The sequence below is a fragment of the Erigeron canadensis genome, chromosome 1, assembly GCF_010389155.1.
Source record: "Erigeron canadensis isolate Cc75 chromosome 1, C_canadensis_v1, whole genome shotgun sequence".
In the NCBI taxonomy this organism is placed as follows: Eukaryota; Viridiplantae; Streptophyta; class Magnoliopsida; order Asterales; family Asteraceae; genus Erigeron; species Erigeron canadensis.
Genome location: NC_057761.1, coordinates 43,807,983 through 43,828,645, shown reverse-complemented (window position 1 = coordinate 43,828,645; position 20,663 = coordinate 43,807,983). Strand labels below are relative to the sequence as shown.

At 34.0% G+C, this 20,663-nt stretch overlaps 2 protein-coding genes across 3 annotated transcripts; one reads left to right on the top strand and one right to left on the bottom strand.

The window, feature by feature from the left end:
* Nucleotides 1-834: 834 nt before the first annotated feature.
* LOC122610350 (2,4-dichlorophenol 6-monooxygenase) lies at nucleotides 835-7,581 on the bottom strand. Its single transcript, XM_043783347.1, has 11 exons — nucleotides 7,323-7,581; nucleotides 5,988-6,070; nucleotides 5,756-5,891; nucleotides 4,532-5,016; nucleotides 4,387-4,434; nucleotides 4,090-4,264; nucleotides 3,469-3,581; nucleotides 2,634-2,730; nucleotides 2,292-2,511; nucleotides 1,809-1,968; nucleotides 835-1,559 (listed from the first exon to the last, which is right to left on the bottom strand). Exons 1-11 carry the CDS (start codon nucleotides 7,543-7,545, stop codon nucleotides 1,161-1,163), a joined length of 2,139 nt encoding a protein of 712 aa, XP_043639282.1. The 5' UTR covers nucleotides 7,546-7,581; the 3' UTR covers nucleotides 835-1,160.
* Nucleotides 7,582-18,626: 11,045 nt separating this feature from the next.
* LOC122585101 (uncharacterized protein At3g61260-like) lies at nucleotides 18,627-20,280 on the top strand. 2 transcript variants are annotated; one of them, XM_043757197.1, is made up of 3 exons: nucleotides 18,627-19,553; nucleotides 19,685-19,766; nucleotides 19,933-20,025. In XM_043757197.1, the coding sequence occupies exons 1-3, from the start codon at nucleotides 18,841-18,843 to the stop codon at nucleotides 19,978-19,980; spliced, it is 843 nt and encodes a 280-aa protein (XP_043613132.1). In that variant the 5' UTR covers nucleotides 18,627-18,840; the 3' UTR covers nucleotides 19,981-20,025. The 2 variants fall into 2 exon arrangements, with proteins under 2 accessions (XP_043613132.1, XP_043613131.1); XM_043757196.1 differs by having other exon boundaries at nucleotides 18,667-19,553; nucleotides 19,981-20,280.
* The last annotated feature ends 383 nt before the right edge of the window (nucleotides 20,281-20,663 follow it).

The window sequence follows — 20,663 nt, the reverse complement described above, 5'->3', positions numbered from 1 at the left end:
CTTGGTATAAGTGTCCACTTACATACCCAACATCACTTTATAACTCTAAAGATACTTGGAAGTTGGAACAGTTTCGTTTATACCTAAACTGGATTCAGATAATTAGTGCATGCCCCAATATATATTAAATATTTTGTATGTGTTTCTTAATGGATGCTCAAAAGTGACACTCAGACACAATTCTCTATAAGCGACTAGTCGCAATTCATATGAACCCATGACATTTGCAGATAGTTTTGATTTCCTTAACCTCACCCATTTGCGGCGGAAATCCATATCAGCTCATTCACTAATTTTGAGCATAGATTGGACTCAATGCAAGATTAAGTATTTAGTGTGTTGACATTTTACCGCTTTCTACTTAGGTCTTAGGGTCAAAAGTGTGTAAAATGAAAAACCAATTAGATCAATTGGTTCAATTACCATGTGATCACATGGGCCTACAGATGAAGGTTGCAAGTTACAGGTTCAAATCTTGCCAAAGGCAAGAGGAAAAACTATATTTAGTGACGTGTGTGAAAATGATGACTCACCAGACATGAGTCTATCCGGTGTACGCTCTGGGTACGAAGACGGTACATGGTACCAGAGAGTTTCCACCCATTTACCCCCTTTTTTTAGTATATAAAAAAAAAAAAAAAAAAGTCATGTGTTGATGTCTTGATTTGGTGTTGTCAAAAAGTGCACATATTGCAAGGTTAAAATGATTTTATGCCGATATTACAGCAACAAAAACTTTTGGAATTAATCCAGGGTATAACCTGGACAAATATTGTCTCAAATTTCAAAATCAAAAGTATTTGCAAATTTCACAACAGATCTCCTAAATCCTAATGTTAAAACTGAAAAGATGTTATAAATGATTCATAATGTTAAATGGACAGAGAATAGTATTACTATATCAGTATCTGCCCTATTCAACTATATATTCCAACATTCAATTGAATTAGTGTATAGATACATGGTGCAATATTTACTTTAAACAAATATAGATACAATAAAGGCAGCAGTAAGTTTCTGGAGCATCTATGTCTTGCTTTCTCTTCCATCTCCTTCATAAGCTATGCATCCAATTTTTCACCCCTTAATGGTTTTGAAAAATACATTAACAAGTTTCCATTGCTAGATATCTATGGCACTACATGCGAAAAGGAACTATACTATGATCCTAGAATGGCCGAGAAAACCCTTTTCATTTCTACCCTACTGTCACCAACTACCGTTGATTTCACACGCCAAGCAATATGATCATCTGGCCTGACCAAAATGGCCCCCCTATATGTCATTTTACATAAATCCCACCATGAGGATGAATTTGATGGTTGTCTAACCTCGACAACATCTACATAGTTCTCCCATGGTACCAATGATGTCTTGGTTCTTGCATCCCCATTCACTAAACCATTTGGCCACATGACACATACCTTAACCAAAATGTTATATTCATCAGCGACGGTCAATGCAGCATGAGCTAGGCGATAGGATGAATCTATTGGTGCAATTATGAGGAGGAACTCGAGTTTGTCTTCAGATATAAGATCCAATGTGGAAATTGTCACCTAAAAAATAACATGAGTAGAGTTTGGAAAATTGGCAGTGGGTAAACTTTTTACGGGCCAGGTCAACACGAAGACTTGTCCAAAGATTTTAAACTTTTTATAAGTAGTGCGTCAACTGTCAAATATAATATACCTGTTTGAATATAATGATTTAAGTGGTTTTTAAGCATTAAAAAACACTGGGTCAACTTGCCTGAATGGCATAGGTCAAAGTTACCACATTTAATGGATTTGGTTATGAAATTGTACCTCTTTGGTGAGTTCTGATAGCACCCTGATATTCATATGAGGCAATCTTGAGCCTGGATCTGCTGAAGGAATATACTCCCGCCTACGACCAGTTGGTGGTTCAGGTTTAATTGGTTCACCCTCACTATCAGTTTCAGGTATCAGTGCACCTTCACGGTATCTAAGACAGATAGCTTAAAGTTAGACGAGAGTTTGATAAACTAGATGGTATGACCAACTATTTTGTAAAGATGGCCACAGCCCACACCGGGTGGTTTGGATGGACTGGTAGCAGGTAACAGGTTCATATCAAAATAAGTATGATTTAGATAAAATCTTGTTTCATTTTCTGTATGGAAATTAAATGATTAGAGCGATGATCTACCCATTTATCTAATCTAATAATTTTACTCTTTTAACTCATTAGAGATAAAAACCAAGCCCAAACCATTTCAGTTACAAGTAATCAGTTAAACTTAGCACCTACCTCGGTGGAGGTCATACCTGAAACCTAAATCCTCTGCAGGAAACTGTAGTTGAAGGCTCTTTCCTTCTTCAAAAATGCGACGTACTTTAGCCAGTCTAGAAGATCCAAGAGGATTGTTCTCATTCAAAACAAAATCTGAGAGCTGTACACGGCCCAAACTGAAAATTCCATCTAGCAGACCCTTCTGTAGTGTTGATGGTAAGAATGTGCCAACTGTATTATTTATGGCTTGATGCACTATAAGCCGAAAAAGCAACAAAACAAGAAGAGAATCAAATGAGGGAATCATGGTCCATTTAACAAATCGAAATCTTAAAGTTAGAAAAAGAAGCCAAATATTTGAGTTTTGAAAAAGTCACCTGAATTCGCAATGGTTGGATCAAGACCTAGTGCAGCAGGAACTGCCATTGCTGCTTGAAAATTTTGAATGCTGAGATCAGTATTGAAGAGGGCAATCTGCCAGTTATATAATCATGTTCAGCTTCTCATTTTCTACTGTATAAACTAAATACTTTAAAGGGGGGGGGGGGGGGGGGGGGGAATAGTCCCTCCTCCCATGAAAATTGCAACGTGTTACTTTCCAGAAAAAGTGGCAAAATTTTGGGCCGGGATGGTCGATTGGGTAATGAGTTCGGGACTTCGGGTCAGAACAGGTCTTTTGTAGTACACCCGTACGACTGTACCTATATTAGGTCCAATGGGTTGTAATTCCCACCTCTACTTTTCTGGCATCTAGGTTAAACTCAGACTCCCTCTTTCCCAAAAACTGTCTACCTTAATATATAACTATGTCCAAAATAACTGTTTGTTTCTTTAGAAAGTTAGACAAAATGGATTTAACTTTTCATATTACCCCTAATTGAAAATAGGATTTCAAAACTTAAAGAAGCATTATATAAATGGTAAAGGGAAAACCATCATTTTAGTAACAAGTATAACCACAACTTTTTTAAATGAGTTTTTGTCTAGTCAACAATTATTGTGGGACAGTAGGAGAACATGTTTGACCTTAATGATCATCACAATTAAATAGTGGTGTTCTAGATGCATGAAAGGTTCCTTAACTTCTCTATACTGAGAGTATGATAAATCACAAATAGTCAACTTTTTAACTGAAGTGTGTGCTCCAAATATTGCAACAGTCATGGAACCGGGGAGTACTGAAAAAAAAATGTATACAAAGCAAGATAGTACCGGTCTACGCTCCATCTCATAAGTGGAAAGAAAAGACACTGAGGCAATACCCTTGACAACAGTAGCCAGTTTCCATGCAAGGTTATGAGCATCTTGAATTCCAGTATTCATCCCTGAATTCATCAATAGCTTATTACTTGATATTTCTATCAGTGCCAATAGCCCACAATCTAATACAGTGAGAAAATATGTGGTATAATCTTTTAGAATAAGTATCAGATAACTTATTCTGATTTCTTTATCTAGCGATGTTTATCAATCTACATTGTCGTGCCTCAAATGAAATGGAAACTAATAAAAAGATACACTTTGCTGGCTTATCCAGGATCCAATTATAACTAGGTTTGGTATTCAATATAAGGACACGCAAGCTTGTTTGGCCCATAAGCAATGTCTGATAGGACCAAGCTTTTGGGGACCAGTTTTGAACTGTACCCAGGGTTTGGTTATGTTTGCCCCTCTAGACCTTCCAAATGGACTTCAAATTCAAAACTTTAATAATCAATTGATTGTATATTAGAAACCTAGGGTCAACTAAAAAGAAAAAGAAAATCCATTGGAGTTAGAAAGAATAATACCTAACTACCTATAGCTTTACGAACACAAAAAAGCTCTACTTACCGAAACCACCAGCTGGTGGAAACCGATGAGCAGCATCACCGGCAAGAATTACTCGGTTATCACAAGCAAGAAACTTCTCTGCAACTTCAGCATGCATCACCCATGGCTTTACATCTAGCACATTAATGTCAGCCAGTTCTCGCCCAACCAATTTGAAGATTAACCTCTTACATGTCTACAAAATAATATGAACTATTCAGATAAGTACTACAATTAACTGCAGTTCTGTTAAACTAGATGGAATTCTCCAAGTCCAGAAGTTTCAAGAATATACGCCTCTATTAAAAAGAAATGTACCTCAGATGTGAAATCCTCAAACTTGTGTTGTGGTGGATAGAAGGGCATCTGTAAATATTTATTGAAGAACCCTTGATTACATTAAACACTATAAGTACATAGAAAGAGGAGAAAAAATATAATGCAAAAAGTACACTTTTTGGACCTGCAATACAAATTCTCCTTGGTTCAAATCATGAGCAACAAGAACCCCGATGGCCCCAGGATTGAAAATAAAAAATAACATGCCAGGTTTCTCATGCATCAGGTACTGCCCAAGCTCTTGGCTAAGAAAATGGACACTAACAAGCTTCTGAATGTCCTTTTCACCCCTCAGTTCTATCCCGACCAAATTTCTTACTGTACTACCCGCACCATCTGCACCAATTAAGAAACTACAAGGAATCTGTTTCTTTATGTGTTTCCCTTCCTTCACAAAAGACGTGGTAACATTGATAAAATTGTCATTTTGTTCAACTGATATACAATTGTGTCCCATGAGTATCTCCTTTTCCCCCAGGGGTCTATGATCCAGCCCCTCGTGACTATGAACGGTGAATCCAATGGTTTCAAGTTGCTTAAGTAGCAATGCGTTTAGTTTGTATTGTGAAAAATGAGCCACAGAAACCGGGCTCACAATCTGGTCAAAATCTGCATATGACAGAACAATAGTCATTCCAGAATCAGAATGTTTACAGTAAAGGTGGCAAAATGGGCAGATGGGCAGGTCAAAACAGGTAGTTTGCTACTCGTGTAGGGTAACCCAAAGCACTTCTTGCCCATTGATTAAGTTAGTAATTTGTGTGTTGAATATGTTTTTACTTTTTAAATAAAGTACATTACTAGTAGATTACAGTAATACTCTAATTTTCTAATAAAGTCATTTAATAGTTTAAATGCATCAGATTTAATATGGGCAACTTTTATTACATTGAAAATAGAAACACTGCCCGCGTTGATCCATTAATATCTAAAAGATAAAAATTGCCACCTCTGGTATTAAATCATACTTTCAAAGCGCCAAGGAAACTAATAGCCGATGAACTCATTGTAATTTACTGTTTTAAAAAATTGAAGTTTATTCAGAAAAGAACTGGTGTAGAATACTAAAATACTTGAACTTTTTTGACCATCATGCAATGTAAGACACTAAGTTTTGGCTGTTATATTCACAAGCTTATTTACTTAGCCACTATTTTTGATGACCCCATCACTTTTTTTTTGTCTATACGATGTCACTTTACCAGTTTATTCTCAGATGATGTTGATCTTATGGCCAATTGAAAGAAAGTAGTCTTCAAATGTTAATGTGTAGCCAGAAAGTTGGAATGGCACGTATATAACAACTAAAACATGATGTTTGGAGTAAGAAATCAGAGGCAAGCCTTACCTTGAGTTTGCATATGGTCTACTGATCCTATAATAGAGCCACTCAGTGATGTGCAGTATATGAACTTCCTCCATAGTTCTACAGGTGGTTGAAACTGTTGAATCTCCTCTGCTAAGCCATCTAATTTACAGAACACCTGACAAGTAAATCTACATCAAAACAAACTACATACGTTTCAAAATATTTCAAATATATCTAACTATTTTACTGCTGGCCAACATAAGCTACGAACCTCCATAGACCTATTGTTGATGAAATGTGCTTGTGGATGTTTGGAGAAGGTGGTGCTTCTCTCCAAAACTGCACATTTGACACCTAAAAAAAATTCAACAAATGCGAAAAAAACAAGTTAACAGTACATATAAGAATCCCAAGCCCCTGATATCTAATTTGCTGACGAGCAATACGAAAACCATCAAAAGACTATAATCTTCGTATTTAAATTCAACAAAAAGCTACAATAATTCATATTGAACTACTTATATATCAAAATATATAGAGTTCAATGCATGAGATTGAGTGCGACATGATATCATGACGATAACGACTTTCTGTCCAACGTCGGTTAAACACACCAGCATACGGCTAATAAGAGATTCATTCTCCTTACCTAAATACATTAAACTAGTAGAGTTTTTTTTATAAAAAAAAAGGGTAATGGGGGGAACCCTAGCCTCAGGATCACAATTGGATACCCATCGACTCACCCCGTATGAGCCATATGATGCCAGTACAATACCTCCATCTTAATCCCCACATGATCTGGACACCCAACCCTCTTCTTTAGAACTTCACATGTGTGCCTAGGCTTCATTGGTAATGGGTACCTTAAGAAAAAAAAATTTGTGCCAAACGAGGATCGAACTTGGGACCTTAAGGTCACCAAGCGCAGCCCTTACCAATAGGCCAACCTCACATAAATCTATTGTTATCTATATATCTATATCTATACTACTTTATAATAATTCTACAACTCCATGTTGAAAGTTACATTTTTTGCATATGCGATATTACAATTTCTACCCTTAATAAATTAATTTACACCACCGCTCCCTTATCTTATAAAATTTCTCCGCTGCCCCTTTACATCAAATACCTATACCACTCAAGGCCACCCCCCCCCCAACGAGTCACCACCATCACACCGCCACACTGCGCGGGTACCCCTCTAAGTCTATATCCATAATTGCAAATAACTCCATGTTATACAAATCATTTACCCCACCTTTTTACAATCAAGGAGCTCCAATAGTAATGTGCCGCGTCATCATCTCCTTCACACATGAGAGGCATGTGACACGTCACAATCTTTTGCCCCCTCTTACACTACTACATCAGTTACCAGAAACCATTACCTAAATAACCTAGAAACAGTTAACTAACGCGGCATTATGAAGGGAACATGCTAGTCACTCAATTATCTAACATCAAATTCAATAAACACAACATATAGGCACAATTTAATGAAATCGAATGACGACGGTCAATGTATGAAGTAATAAACACACACATACAATCAAATGCATACCCAGATACCCAATGTAATGTATATATAATATATATGTACCTAATTTGGTGAGAAGAAGGGAAAGAACAAGGCCAACTGGACCTGCGCCAACGATCAAAACCGGCAAAATCGAATCATATTTTGTACAATTTGATGATGATATATATCTATATTTATTTTGTATATAATAATCACTGTATCTATAATTTCTATGAATTCCGTTTCTTATATGAGTAATTTTATTGCTAATATATCTCTTACGTGTGAATCCTAAAACCCCCATTCTAGCAGCAGACCAACAACCGAGGGTTTTTGAATGTTTATTTGCTTTTTGTTTATTAGTTTTGTGAAGTTGCTATGTACTTATATATTTTTATTTTATCTGTCTATTTCTATTTCTACTTTTGCTACCGACATTTTTTAACAAAAATAACAGATAATGATTTTTTTTTAAAAACAAAAAAATAATGATTTATAGATAATTAACTAGATTTTAGACCCGTGTCCAACACTAAACACGGGGAATACGATATTATCAGTATTAGATTTTCATACATTTAAATCATAAAAGCTTATAATTTTGAATATATACGCTTCTAAGTATTATACTTTGCAAGTTGTAGTATAATAATCACAGGTTCGTCACTGTCATTATTAGCTGAGACATATTGATGAATATATTTGCCGTAGTGATACCACAAGGCACATACTACAATAATTAATCTATTATGGAATTTTTAAACCAGTTTTATTAATAATGTGATATTATTATGAAAGATAATTAAGAATTAAAATCATCTCAAGTTGATGAGGAAAAATATATATAAATTAAGTATTTAGGGGTAAAATGTGTAAATTATTGTTGGAAAACAAAAACGTGTAAATTAATGAGAGTTTTTCTACAAATTAATATAAATACAAATATAATACTCGTAATATATTTGGATAATAATTATTATGATTTTTTATTTATAGTTAATCTAAATGATGACATATGCGATAGTCAATTTAATTAAATTGGGCGATTTGATTGGTTAATAAGTCATTAGTTCAACTGTTTTATAGTTATATTAAGATTAAGATAAGATTAAAATCAGATTAAGATTGTTAGCCAATTTAATTTTTTTACGTTTTAGTTAAGCACCAAACCTATAAAGTTTGTGGTCTTAAAGTTTCAACCACCATGTCTAATATCGCCTGCAAACTCTAGTTAACATGATAATATGTCCTAAGTTTTTTTACAAGAATGATTAAATATAAATTGGATTCTTATAAAACTTGTATTTGATTTCACAAAGGTTTCAAGAGCTCTCACTTATTATTACGACTTTAATCATGGTTAAATTGATATAGTTATGGAAAATAATTCATAGATTTTATATTATTTTTCTTAAAATTACGTTTTTGATTTTTTTTGGTTGTTATATCAAATTCATATATTATTTTTCTTAAGATATTAACGATGTAAACTAAATACTTATAGAAATTAACGTAATATATATTTGTTATCATTATAACTTCTATAAGTATTTAGTTTACATCGTTAATATCTTAAGATACTTAAATAAAAATATTTTTGATATGTATAGAATAATCATTGAATATTTTGTTAAAAATTTTGATGTTTTAACATCTTTTATTTATGTTTGTTAGATTTATAAAATGACACAAATATAAAATAAAGTAAACTGTATATATTTTTCTTTCGGTTTAGTTGTCTTAGTTTTTCATATGAATCCAAAACTGAATCATAACTTCCAGTTTTCAGATAACCAAAACAAAAAACCATTGGTTTTTTCGGTTTTTGGTTTTTTCATTTCGAATTATTCAATTTTTATGGTTATTTTTGTTTTTGTTTCGGTTTTTCTCACCCCTAAATTACTTAGTTTCCATATATGAATTTAAACATATTACTACTTATTAATAGTTTTTTTGTTTCATGGAAACTCATAGATGCAAATAAGGCTACTAATAGACAAGTTAATATAATTACAAGTTTTAAAAACTTACAATACCTTATCTTTCATCATCTTCATAATAAATTAAAAATGCCATAAACTTGTAGCATCTATGTTTGTTACATAATTAGGTATATATGAAGAATTGATCAATAAAAATATATTTTCTTTCTTTTTTTCAATCTATACTGTACCGATTATTTTTCAATATATACTTAAAATCAATTAATTATATGTAAGCAAAAATAACATTATTGTTTTTCAACACATTTTAATCACATTAGTATTTTTTTAGTTATATATGTCTATCAGCGTATTACGCGGGTATAATCTTAAGATTATAATTCTTTTTTTAAATCGGGTGTAGAAGTAGAATAGTATATTAGTAATACGTAGTTGTGGGTTGAAAGTAAAATATTACTCAAGTAGAGGAACCATTTGATTAATCTATTTAGCATTAAATTGCATTGGCAGTGGATTAATTTCAATTTAGCAAGTAAGCCCCTAAGGTATAAAACTGTACACGTCAATCTCTTGTAGTTTATACATACGTGGTCGCTAAGGCACCAAGTATGTTACACGGTTGATCCTTAAGTAGATTAAGTACCCATTATTGCAGATGTTGTTGTATAAATAAACCTTAAAAAAAAAAAGAGTAAAACTATTCTCTTGTTAATGGTTATTATTACACTATGACCGTTCAAAAAAAAGATGTAAAGGTAATTAAGTCCTTGATGCTATAAGTTGGGTCTTATTTAATTTTAAGCACGTATATAATCTATACTATATTATAAAGCAGATTTTCATTGTCTAAAATTTTAAGTTTCAATATTTATTTCTTTAAAATGTCTTTTCTATCAATTCTATATTACCAAACACTCTTTTTCTCTCCTCAAATCTCAACCAATCATCTTTTTTCTCTCTCCTCCATAAATCATTTATTCCTCCAATTCATTCAAAATCTTTTATCTCACAAACCGTACATCAATAAATTATAAATAAAAATTATATGGGTGTTCTTAAAATTTCATGCTCTTTCATTAGAGATGTCATTCGATATACTTTCGACGAATTTTTAAATCCGAGGGCGGAACCCATACGGTTAAGGCATCTGGCTATCACACTTTATGACCTATCACCCCACCATCTCATCGCCGCAACGCACAGGTACTTACTCTCGTTATATTTAATCTAGATTTTATATGTGACAAGTAGTTTTCATTATATACCAACCACAATGATATCCAAACTTGTTAGGGCGGTGCTTATAACCGTCCTCCCGAGCGTCCTGGGTGCTCCAAGACGCAGCCAAGCTATAGGCATCGATCGTCCTTGCGTTAGCGTCCTTGTGGTTGTTCTTTGTGGAGAAGTTGAAGGACAACCGTTGTGGGACCAAAACTAGCCGTTTGGTTTTTTTTTTTTCTTTAACGGTAAACTTTTTTTTTTCTAATTTAAACACTAACCTTATTCTCATTTTATCACACAAACAATTCATCAAACAAACTTCTTATTTCATTTTACATAAACATTTCATTTCAAACACCACCCAAATTATGTCTAGTTCATCATCAGCAAGTGATGAATTCAATTTCCTTTCCAACACCGCTACGCAAATGAACACGCTATTTAATCCAGAGATCGCATGCGTCGTTTTTGATCTTTGTAACGAAGAAAAATCAAAGGATAACGCGCCTGGTTCACGTGTTCCTAGAACCAGAAGGGTTTTATCACTAGATCATGCCGGATCCGCGGTACGTTTATAGAATGATTACTTTTCCGATGCACCAACGTTCCCGGCCGATTATTTCCGACGAAGATTTTGAATGCGCAAACATATGTTTATCCGCATATGCCAAGCTATACACAGCTTTAGCGCCATCGAACCCCTACCCAAACACTTTCACTTTTTTTCAAAAAAATCAAACTGATTGCACTGGTAGGCATGGTTTCAACATTTTCCAAAAATGTACTTCCGCCATACGTCAACTGGCGTATGGTGCTAATCCCGACCAACTAGATGAGTACTTGCATATGGGTTGTGCGACTTCAATAGAATGTTTAAATAACTTTTGTAAGTGTGTTTATTATTTATATCAGAAGGAGTACTTGAGAAAGCCGACAAGTGAAGATGTCCAACGTTTGGTAAGCAAGCATGAACAGATACATGGTTTTCCTGGTATGCTTGGTAGTATTGATTATATGCATTAGGGTTAGAGAAACTGTCCGGTGGCTTGGCAAGGGCAGTACACACGAGGCGACAAAGGACATCCAACGATCATGCTTGAAGCAGTAGCTTCGTATGATTTGTGGATTTGGCATGCTTACTTTGGCCCCGCAGGTTCGAACAACGACATCAACATCCTTAATGAATTAGATTTGTTCAAAGATTTGCTCCAAGATAGGGCTCCTGCACTCTAATATACTGTTAACGGTGAAGAGTTTGTCAAGAGATATTATCTAGCTGACGGTATTTATCCGGAATGGGCGACACTAGTCAAGTCTTTTAAATGCCCGATGGATCCAAAGACTGGAAAGTTCAAGCGATATCAAGAGGCTTCAAGAAAGGATGTCGAATGAGCTTTCGAGGTGCTTCAAGGTCGTTGAGCAATCCTTATTTTCGGTGAACAAAATAAAACGTATTATGTATGCTTGTGTTATTCTACACAACATAATTGTTCAAGATAACAGGAACGCAATATCCGACTTTGAGGAAGATTATTTGTCCGATCCAACTAATGTGTCAACACGTACGTGGGATGAAAGGGTTGCAATGCAAATGCGGGCCTTCGGGGAGTTACGTGATAGAAGGACGCGCAATCGACTTCGCAATGCTCTAGTGGAACATGTTTGGAACCTCCCGGAAAATTACCGTCAACGTTGATGATGTTTTATTAATGTTTTTTATTATGTCTAGGATCGTAACTTTTTAAGTAAATGTTGTAATGTGTTTTTTTTTATTTATGTTATCGTGTTGTTGTCGTTATGAATAATTGTGGTTTTATAATAAAATGTGTTTTTTCAATTAATTAAGTGTGTTTTAATGTTAAATATATATATAGTTATAAAAAATGTTAAAAGAATTGATAATGTGGTGAAGAAGTTCTGAAGAAGCTATCCTTATAGGTAATGTGTGTCCTGGGGAGAGTCCTGAGAAATGTGATGCTGACGTGGCAGGCAAGAAGTCATGAGGACGGCCTACCTATAAGCACATGCCTTGTCTTCTTGGAACTTCTTCAGTGCCACATCAGCATCACATAATCCAGGACTCTCCTCATGACACTCACTGTCTATAAGGACAGCTTCTTCAGAACTTCTTCACCACATCATCATTTCTTTTATCCTTTATTTAATTAACAAAACACCATTCAAATATAATAAAAAAACACATTTTATTAATAACACACAAATTACATTACTTAAAAATAAAAGACAACACAAAATTTAAAAAAATAGTACTTGATAAAAAAAAGAAAAGAAATACATAATCATTAAAATTACTCTTCATCTTCGTCATCTTTGATTGACATTTTCCCTAAGCCACGGTAAGCGCTTTCGTTTGCCCACCACTTGTCGTGTTGCGGGCATTTGACTTCCCAAGTACTTTTGCCTTCCCCGCAGTTGTCGTGATACGATTCGGCCCAGGTGCACTGGTCACCCAACGGGTGACCACCGTTAAAAACGTCATCGACCACCCTTTTTATCTTCTTGATCTCATCCTGCAGAAACATAGAATATGTCTCTTCGTGCTTCGAGACCTTGCGGCCTGGTGCTTGTATTGCCTCAAGCCGATGCTCGCATTGTCGTCTTTTCTCCCGTAGGTAACCCATTTGGTTAGAGAGTTCAGTTTGAAGTAGGGTATCCTTTTTGATATCAGCCATGATTCGTGTTTTCATCTCTTGTTCGGTCAGACGAGGTCGATGAACATTCTTGTTTGATGATGAGGACGCCATTTGGTTAGAAAGAGTGAGTGAGTTTGTAAAATAATGAAAATGGGTCTGAGGATGTAACTGAATTGTGCTATGGGTTGGTATTTATAGCATGGCAATCCAACTAGCCGTTTGAGGGACTAAAATTGTAAATATTTTGAACTCGAACGTTGGAGGGACTAATTGTGTAAATATTTTAAATTTTGAACGTTATAGGAGCGTCTTTTAGTTTAGCTATAAATATTGGCTCCTTATCAGATATTTTTCTTACCAAGTCTCAAACTTTTATACATCTTAAATGGCTTCCTCATCAAATGTCTGTCGATCATGTAACCATAAACCACCAATGACTGTCGATCAAGTGGATGACAATATAATGGCTGATATCCTCGATCACCAAAAGTCCAAAGAGGAACTTGTTGAAATTGGTCTAAAACTGGTAGCGAAAAAGAAATGGTGTCTTGAACAAATCCGTTATATACAAACCGGGCATTGTACTGATCTTGAGTGTCAATACTTCACTTATTTGCAGGGGAAGTACGACAAAATTCAACTTGCTATTGACCAACTTGCTAATGCGGTTTACACATTCAACGAGTTCATCATGAATGCCATAGCAGTCCATGAAATGAAGAAATAAGTTTTACTTAATAATGTTTTTTATGAATTATTATGTTGTATGTTTCTCTTTAATAAGTTTGTAGTGTTTTTAAATTATGAATAAAAGTATGTTTTTATTAAAATACAAAGTACACATTACAATACATAAAACAAACTTAAATAAAAATACATAAAACACACTTAAATAAAAATACATAAAACAGACTTAATTAGAATACATAAAACAGACTTAATGAAAACGAAATCGGGCAACCGTGATAAGCTCTTTGAAACAATGCTCGTATCTGAAGCCCCTTCCATAATTCTCGTGGTACTCCCGATGCACCGTTGCATAGAGCAACTCATCAAAATGAATTTGTGCATTCAACCTCCTATAAATTGCCTGAAACTGGTTACATTCATTGCGAATTTTTTGGAAGTGACCTAGTAGTTGAGATATGCTCCGTGGACTAGCATTGGTGCGTGCTTTGAAGCTTTCATGTATATTGGTCCAAGCACTTCGATCAGTTGCTGAGTTAACCGTTTCAGAATCTTGTATCCAACACCTGATTAACAAAAGATCTTCGGATTCAGTCCACACTTGTCTTGCCATTTTGAAATCGAATGGTTTGAGGAGGATAAAATTGAGTTGAAAGATATTGTTTAGTGATTTAATTTGGTTGTGTTAAATATGAAAAATTGTTAGTGTTTATATAGGAAAAATGTAAAGTTGACCGTTGGGATTAAAAAAAAAAAAATTTCAAACGGCCACAAACTTGGACCCACACGGAGCGTCTTCCATCTTCTTCGCCAAGAACAAAGGTAAGGACGCAGCCACAAGGACGACCACGGCCAATAAGCCGTCCGCGTCTTCCTTCCTTGGGACGCTCATGAAGAAGAAGTATAAGCACCGGCCTTATAGTACAAAGTATTAGAAAATGAGAACTAACAAACTTTAAAGGATCTCAATCTTATATTTTTTATGTGTGAATTTGAGGTTATAAAAAATATTTTATTCACATATGGAGAAACTGTTTTCAAATGTGTATATAGATAATATGGATATAGATAGTTGATAGATAGATAATATGCGAAAGTTAAGTTCTTCAATTTTTACTATCAAGAGAGGCAATTATGATCGCTACAAATGTATGATCCTACACTGGTTCAAACTCTTAATTGTGTGAAAGTACATTTTCGATATGATTATGATTCTATTTGACATAAAACTGTGAAGTGGAAAGCTACAAACAAAATAAGAAGTGAAGAAGACATGTGACTTCGCCAGCCAAATAATCCAGAAATATATACTTCACTTAAAATTTAATCCCTACAAGAAACTGATAACAATCATTCAATCAAATAGATAAACAAGTGTCAAGCTCTTTATATCAATAGGTCCATAACCAAAATACCCAATTAACAATAAATTGGTTTTTTAGAGTAGACAAATGCACATGGATCGTCAGGATCAAGGAATAATAAGGGCCCTTGTCATCATCCTTTGTAGAATTATAGTCATAATATTCATACCTACCTTTTCGGATGGGCTCACGGACGAACTATACTTTATTTGATTCTATATTTCTGCACTGTATAGTGTATACCGAATTACCGATATGTGTCTACTTCTAAACACGTCTATATGTCGTTCAATTACCTATTTAATGGACAGACACATATCGGATGCATAGTACTAAACTACTAATTATAGTTGAATACGTAATCAAAGTCTTGTTGACTACTAATTATAGTTGAATACGTAATCAAAGTCTGATATTTATTAATGTAGCTTTGGAAGGAAAAAGTTGCCATGATTTGTTGCGCCTTTAAGTGTATTCACGAAATGAAATATGTTTAATAGAAAGGTAATGAGAAAGTTTTCCTTGTTCGGGTCATGAAAATGATAAAATATTGTTATGTTAGTCTCAATCGAGTCTATAGCGGCCTAGTCACTGTTTTAATGTTTTGTTACCCTCACAAATAAAGTGAGTAATGTTTTCCATTTTTAAAAAGCAACATACAATATCTTACAATCATGGTCTACTCGTAAATCTCGACTCGACTCGAAATCTGATTTTTCAACACGTGATTTGAATCGTAAGAGTCATAATATTTGAAAATGTATATTTTTATAATTATGTGCAAGTATTTATTGTAGACATGTTGTATTGTATTAATATATTAAGCTAAAAATAGAAATACTATTAAAATCAAATTAAATTTAAAAGCATATAAAAGATTTGTGTTTAAAAAAAGTTAATTTTTTTTTGTGACTTGTGACTCGGACATGACTCGGACCGACTCATACCACAAAACACGAGTCATGTTACGAGTCTGGAGTAAAGCGAGTCATTCCATCGAGTCGCCTCGTTTTTCCTTCATTCCATGTTATGACTCGCATCACCATGATCATCTCCGACCACCACCATGATTTTCCGGCCACCGCGTCTCCGGAAAGTCTTAGTGTTTTTACAAAAAAGTCTTATATATCGTAGTAGATGATGATGGTGATGTGTAAGTTACAAAAAACACATGTCCTAATTGGTCCTAAAATAAGAGGTGGTCCTAAAATAACCCACCCCTATATATATATATAGGTGCAAGTTATTTTAGGACCACTTATTTTAGGATCAGTTTTAGGACATGTGTTTTTTGTAACTTATACACCACCATGATCATCTCCGACCACCACCATGATTTTAAAATAAGAAGTGATCCTAAAATAACTCGCCCCTATATATATATATATACGGAGTATTTATTATAGAAGTCATATCATATAATACAGCAAAATATACGTAAAGATAACATTTAAATATATATATTCATATTAGTATTAGTATGTTAACATAAAAAGTAAATAAATTTTAAGATCTAAGTTAAATAATTAAGAATTTTAAAAAGATTTGGTTACACATAAAAAAATAAGGTAGAATTTTAAAATATAATCAAACTAACAAATATTTTATAGGAAAAATAACGTGTAGTAATAAAATATATAAAAAACTAAGGCTATTAAATTTTAAGATAGGTTTAAAAGATATGATAGAAATAAATATAATCAAATTAACATATATTTTATATTTATATTTATATATATTTACAGGGCTGGAGATTAGGGTGTGCAACATGTTCTTGTGAACATGGCCCATATTTTAGATAGGGCCCATAATTTATATCCAACGGTATATATATATATATATATATTACGGTTCTCTTATGTCTATAAATATCATATTTAGCGATAAAGGAAAAAAAAAAAGCACAAGGCATCCTACCTGGCTATGTCCCCAATAAAAATGTTACTTTTTGTTTTTAAAAGTCGACATCAAAATTGCAAATTGACGCATAGCTCCCTTAATTTATCTAATTGTGTAATGTTTACTTCATAAATATTTGGAGAACGTCACTATTCAAATAATACATATATATAATCATTTGTTACTACGTTATTAGAAAACGTTATTTTGATTGATGATAGTGCTTATGACATTTTTTTTTAGTATTATCGAACTTATTTTTACATATATGCAAAACTTTGGTATAAAGGGTCTACTTTTTATTTATTGAACAAGGCCTATAAAATCCACGGGACGACACTGTAGATTTATATATTTATATTTATATTTTTATATAAAATAAGGACTATTAAAAAAATAAGTTTTCACCATAATCTTACACATAGAAAAAATGCTTAATTGTCGGGTTAAAAAAATAGCCACATAAGCATTCAACTATCCTCTCTTAGTTATATAAAAAAAGAAGAAGATGATACCTAAAAACATCCATAGCCAATTTCATTTAACAACCCCCTGAAATTGTACCCCAAGAAAGAGACCCTTGTACCATTTTCCCGGGTCCATCAATGGTCACCCGACCCATGTGAAACATATCGGTAAACCAAACCATTCTACATAAAAATTTTGATCACGTGGTCCACTGTATCTCCGTTTCCCCCCCCCCTCAATCCAATAGTTACCGTTAAAAGGAAGATTATACTTTAAAAACATCCTATACTTATTGTTGGTGCTGATGGTAGTAATTAGGATATGGTCGGTTTGACCAATTTAAAGTATTGGAGAGAATTGTAGGTATACAAATAAATTTTAATTTTAATTTTCTTAGTCTTAAACAAGATTTGTAATGTAACTGACATCCAATAGTAGTAGACATCTATATATATTGTGTAACAAATTAAAGTTAAGATACAAATTTGCCTAAAAGAAACTTTAATTTTATGTCATTAGACTCAACAATCAACATCAACTTACATGAAGAAAAGAATAATATATGATGACTGATGATGAAATGTGTGTCATGAAGCACTTCCCAAGATTCAGTGAAGGCAGTAAACTAGTAATTAAAGTTTGCAACTTTCTATGTCATATATAGACTTAGATTTTTATTGTTTGTTTTCATATGATTTTCATTTTTATATTTTTAACCACATGATGATGCAAATATTCAATAAATGACTTTCTTGTTTTTACCCCCAGTAGTACTGTTTGGTGGATCAGATCTCTATTCGTCCATTATTATTATACTCATATTAATATTTCTTATGCAACTCTCAATATCAATGGCTACTTTCAAGGTTTTTATTCTCTGCACATTTGTTACTTTCTCACTTCAAAAAAGTTCAAGAATCTATGCCAAATAAACCATCTGTTTATTAGCTCTTTTTGCAGCTCTTTTTGGTATGCACATTCATCATACTTTTTGTAGTTGTCTGTTGTGTTATATCTCTAGTCATTTTTGCATTGCACATTCAGAGATATAGTAGAATCTTTGCTAACTGATTTGACAATTTGCATTATGACTTACCTTTGGTTCTTTTAAGGTTCTTGTTGTTGTTCTTGTTTCACTTTAAATGCACATGTTTTTGTTGTAAAGAAAAAAGGCACAAGCTTATATTGCATATATGTGTGCTTAGATCTGTTTGATTAGCTTATTTGAAGTTTTTTCACAATCTTGGAATATGGGTGTTTTGTATATATGATAGTTACTTTTAGAGATGGTTTAGTATAGTAGAAAAAGGTGGTCATTTTGAGTTTACTAGTAAATATTTTAGATTTATTAAGGTTTGAGAATATGAGGTCAGTTCAGGATAAGGGTTGTTTGAGTAATGAGACATCCCGTGGCGGTAGTGGTGTAAACCGCGGTGGTGGTGGCGGTTCGCATCACCACCGTACGGCTTTAGGCAAACCGACACCGTCAAAATGGGATGATGCACAAAAATGGTTAGTTAAGTTGTCTAGGGGTGGAGAAAAATCACACTCAAATAAAAATGAGCCGCGTAGTTCAAATGCGGATGACAGGAGATTAATAGCCCCTGTTCCTAAAAAAGAGTACCCGAGTAGTGAAGACGAAGAAGGTGGGGATGGAGTTATGGTGCATTATGGTGGGATGGAAACAAAAAGAATTGACTGTGAAGATTCAATGTGGAGATCTAATGAGAATCCGGGTTCATTAGTGGTTAGATCAATTTGTGTTAGGGATATGGGAACTGAAATGACCCCTATGGCTAGTCAGGAGCCTTCAAGAACGGGTACACCGATTCGAGCCACTACCCCGGCTACACGCAGCCCTATAGGCTCCGGTTCTTCCACTCCTGCTAGATTATTCCATAATGGAGGACATAGTGTGGATATGGGTGGAACCACAAGATTTGGTCGAGAAAGGGTGGAGCCTAATGGTGAAAATGTGCCTGAAAACAAGGCTTCAGATCAAGTTTCTAACATAGATCCTCTTGAAACCCGGGCAATGGCTTGGGATGAGGCAGAACGCGCAAAATACATGGCAAGGTGATAGCTTTTTCCCTGACCGATTTACTAACAAATCAACCTTAATGTTGATTGTTTAATACTTTTTGATAAATAGAAAATGAAGAACTAGGGAATGTGATGACTTATGATGATTAATTCTTGATTGATAGGTACAAACGCGAAGAAGTGAAAATACAAGCTTGGGAGAATCATGAAAAGAGGAAAGCCGAAATGGAAATGAAAAGAATGGAGGTACATTTCTATCTTTTTGCTTTCACAAAAATACCAATTTCTGTTCATATTTAGCCCAGAAATCATCAAGATAACTTCACTTGATAAAACAAACTGACAAGTTTCTGTTACATAAGGAGCCCAGGCTTTTAAACAACTAAAATGTGTTTTTTGTGCTCAACGTTAGGAAATCGTACCAACACACACTTATGATTTGTTCCTGTTTTACGATTAGGCGAAGGCAGACAGAATAAAATCTCGAGCTCAAGAGAAGTACACAAACAAACTTGCGTCGACAAGGAGGATTGCAGAAGAGAAACGGGCAAAAGCTGAGGTGAATTTAAAGGAAAAGGCAGTGAAAACATCTGAAAGAGCAGATTATATAAGAAGAACCGGGCACCTTCCTTCTTCTTTCTTAATAAAGCTGCCTTCTTCATGTGTATTTAGATCACTTTGTTATAGTTGTCACAGCTAGTTATTTTTTTTAAGAATTCAACATCTACAGACTACTATTTGCTCCTTCTGTTTTTGTGGATGTGTTATAAGTATGTGTTTTTATCAAGCATGCTTAGCTTAAAGTAAACTTTTAATGCCTTTTCTGTATCTAACAAACCATAGTCTCAACAAATGCATTACCAAGAATAATGTTTGTAGGAAAAGGGATTCTATGTACAAACAAGTGCTAACTGATGTGGTTCTTTTGACGTTAAATATGTTAAGATTTCAACAATATGTTAACTAATAAGACCCTTTTATCAGTGTAGATACATCTACAATTCAGTGTGTTTATCAACGAGTTTAGCCATGTGGCATCTAATTTTCGTCCTAGGTATTATTCTCACACCATTATGCTTTTAGTAACGTAGGTTCTTCCATAGCAAAATTTTAAAACAAATTTATATTTTTAGTCTACTAGCT

Coding starts and splice junctions, on each gene's coding strand:
- LOC122610350 (XM_043783347.1), bottom strand. CDS start 7,545: ATGGGGGTTTTAGGATTCACACGTAAGAGATATATTAGCAATAAAATT. Junction 5,892..5,987: donor TCAACAATAGGTCTATGGAG/GTTCGTAGCTTA, acceptor TTTACTTGTCAG/GTGTTCTGTAAATTAGATGG. Junction 2,731..3,468: donor ATGAGATGGAGCGTAGACCG/GTACTATCTTGC, acceptor TATAACTGGCAG/ATTGCCCTCTTCAATACTGA.
- LOC122585101 (XM_043757196.1), top strand. CDS start 18,841: ATGAGGTCAGTTCAGGATAAGGGTTGTTTGAGTAATGAGACATCCCGT. Junction 19,554..19,684: donor CGCGCAAAATACATGGCAAG/GTGATAGCTTTT, acceptor CTTGATTGATAG/GTACAAACGCGAAGAAGTGA. Junction 19,767..19,980: donor TGGAAATGAAAAGAATGGAG/GTACATTTCTAT, acceptor TTTTACGATTAG/GCGAAGGCAGACAGAATAAA.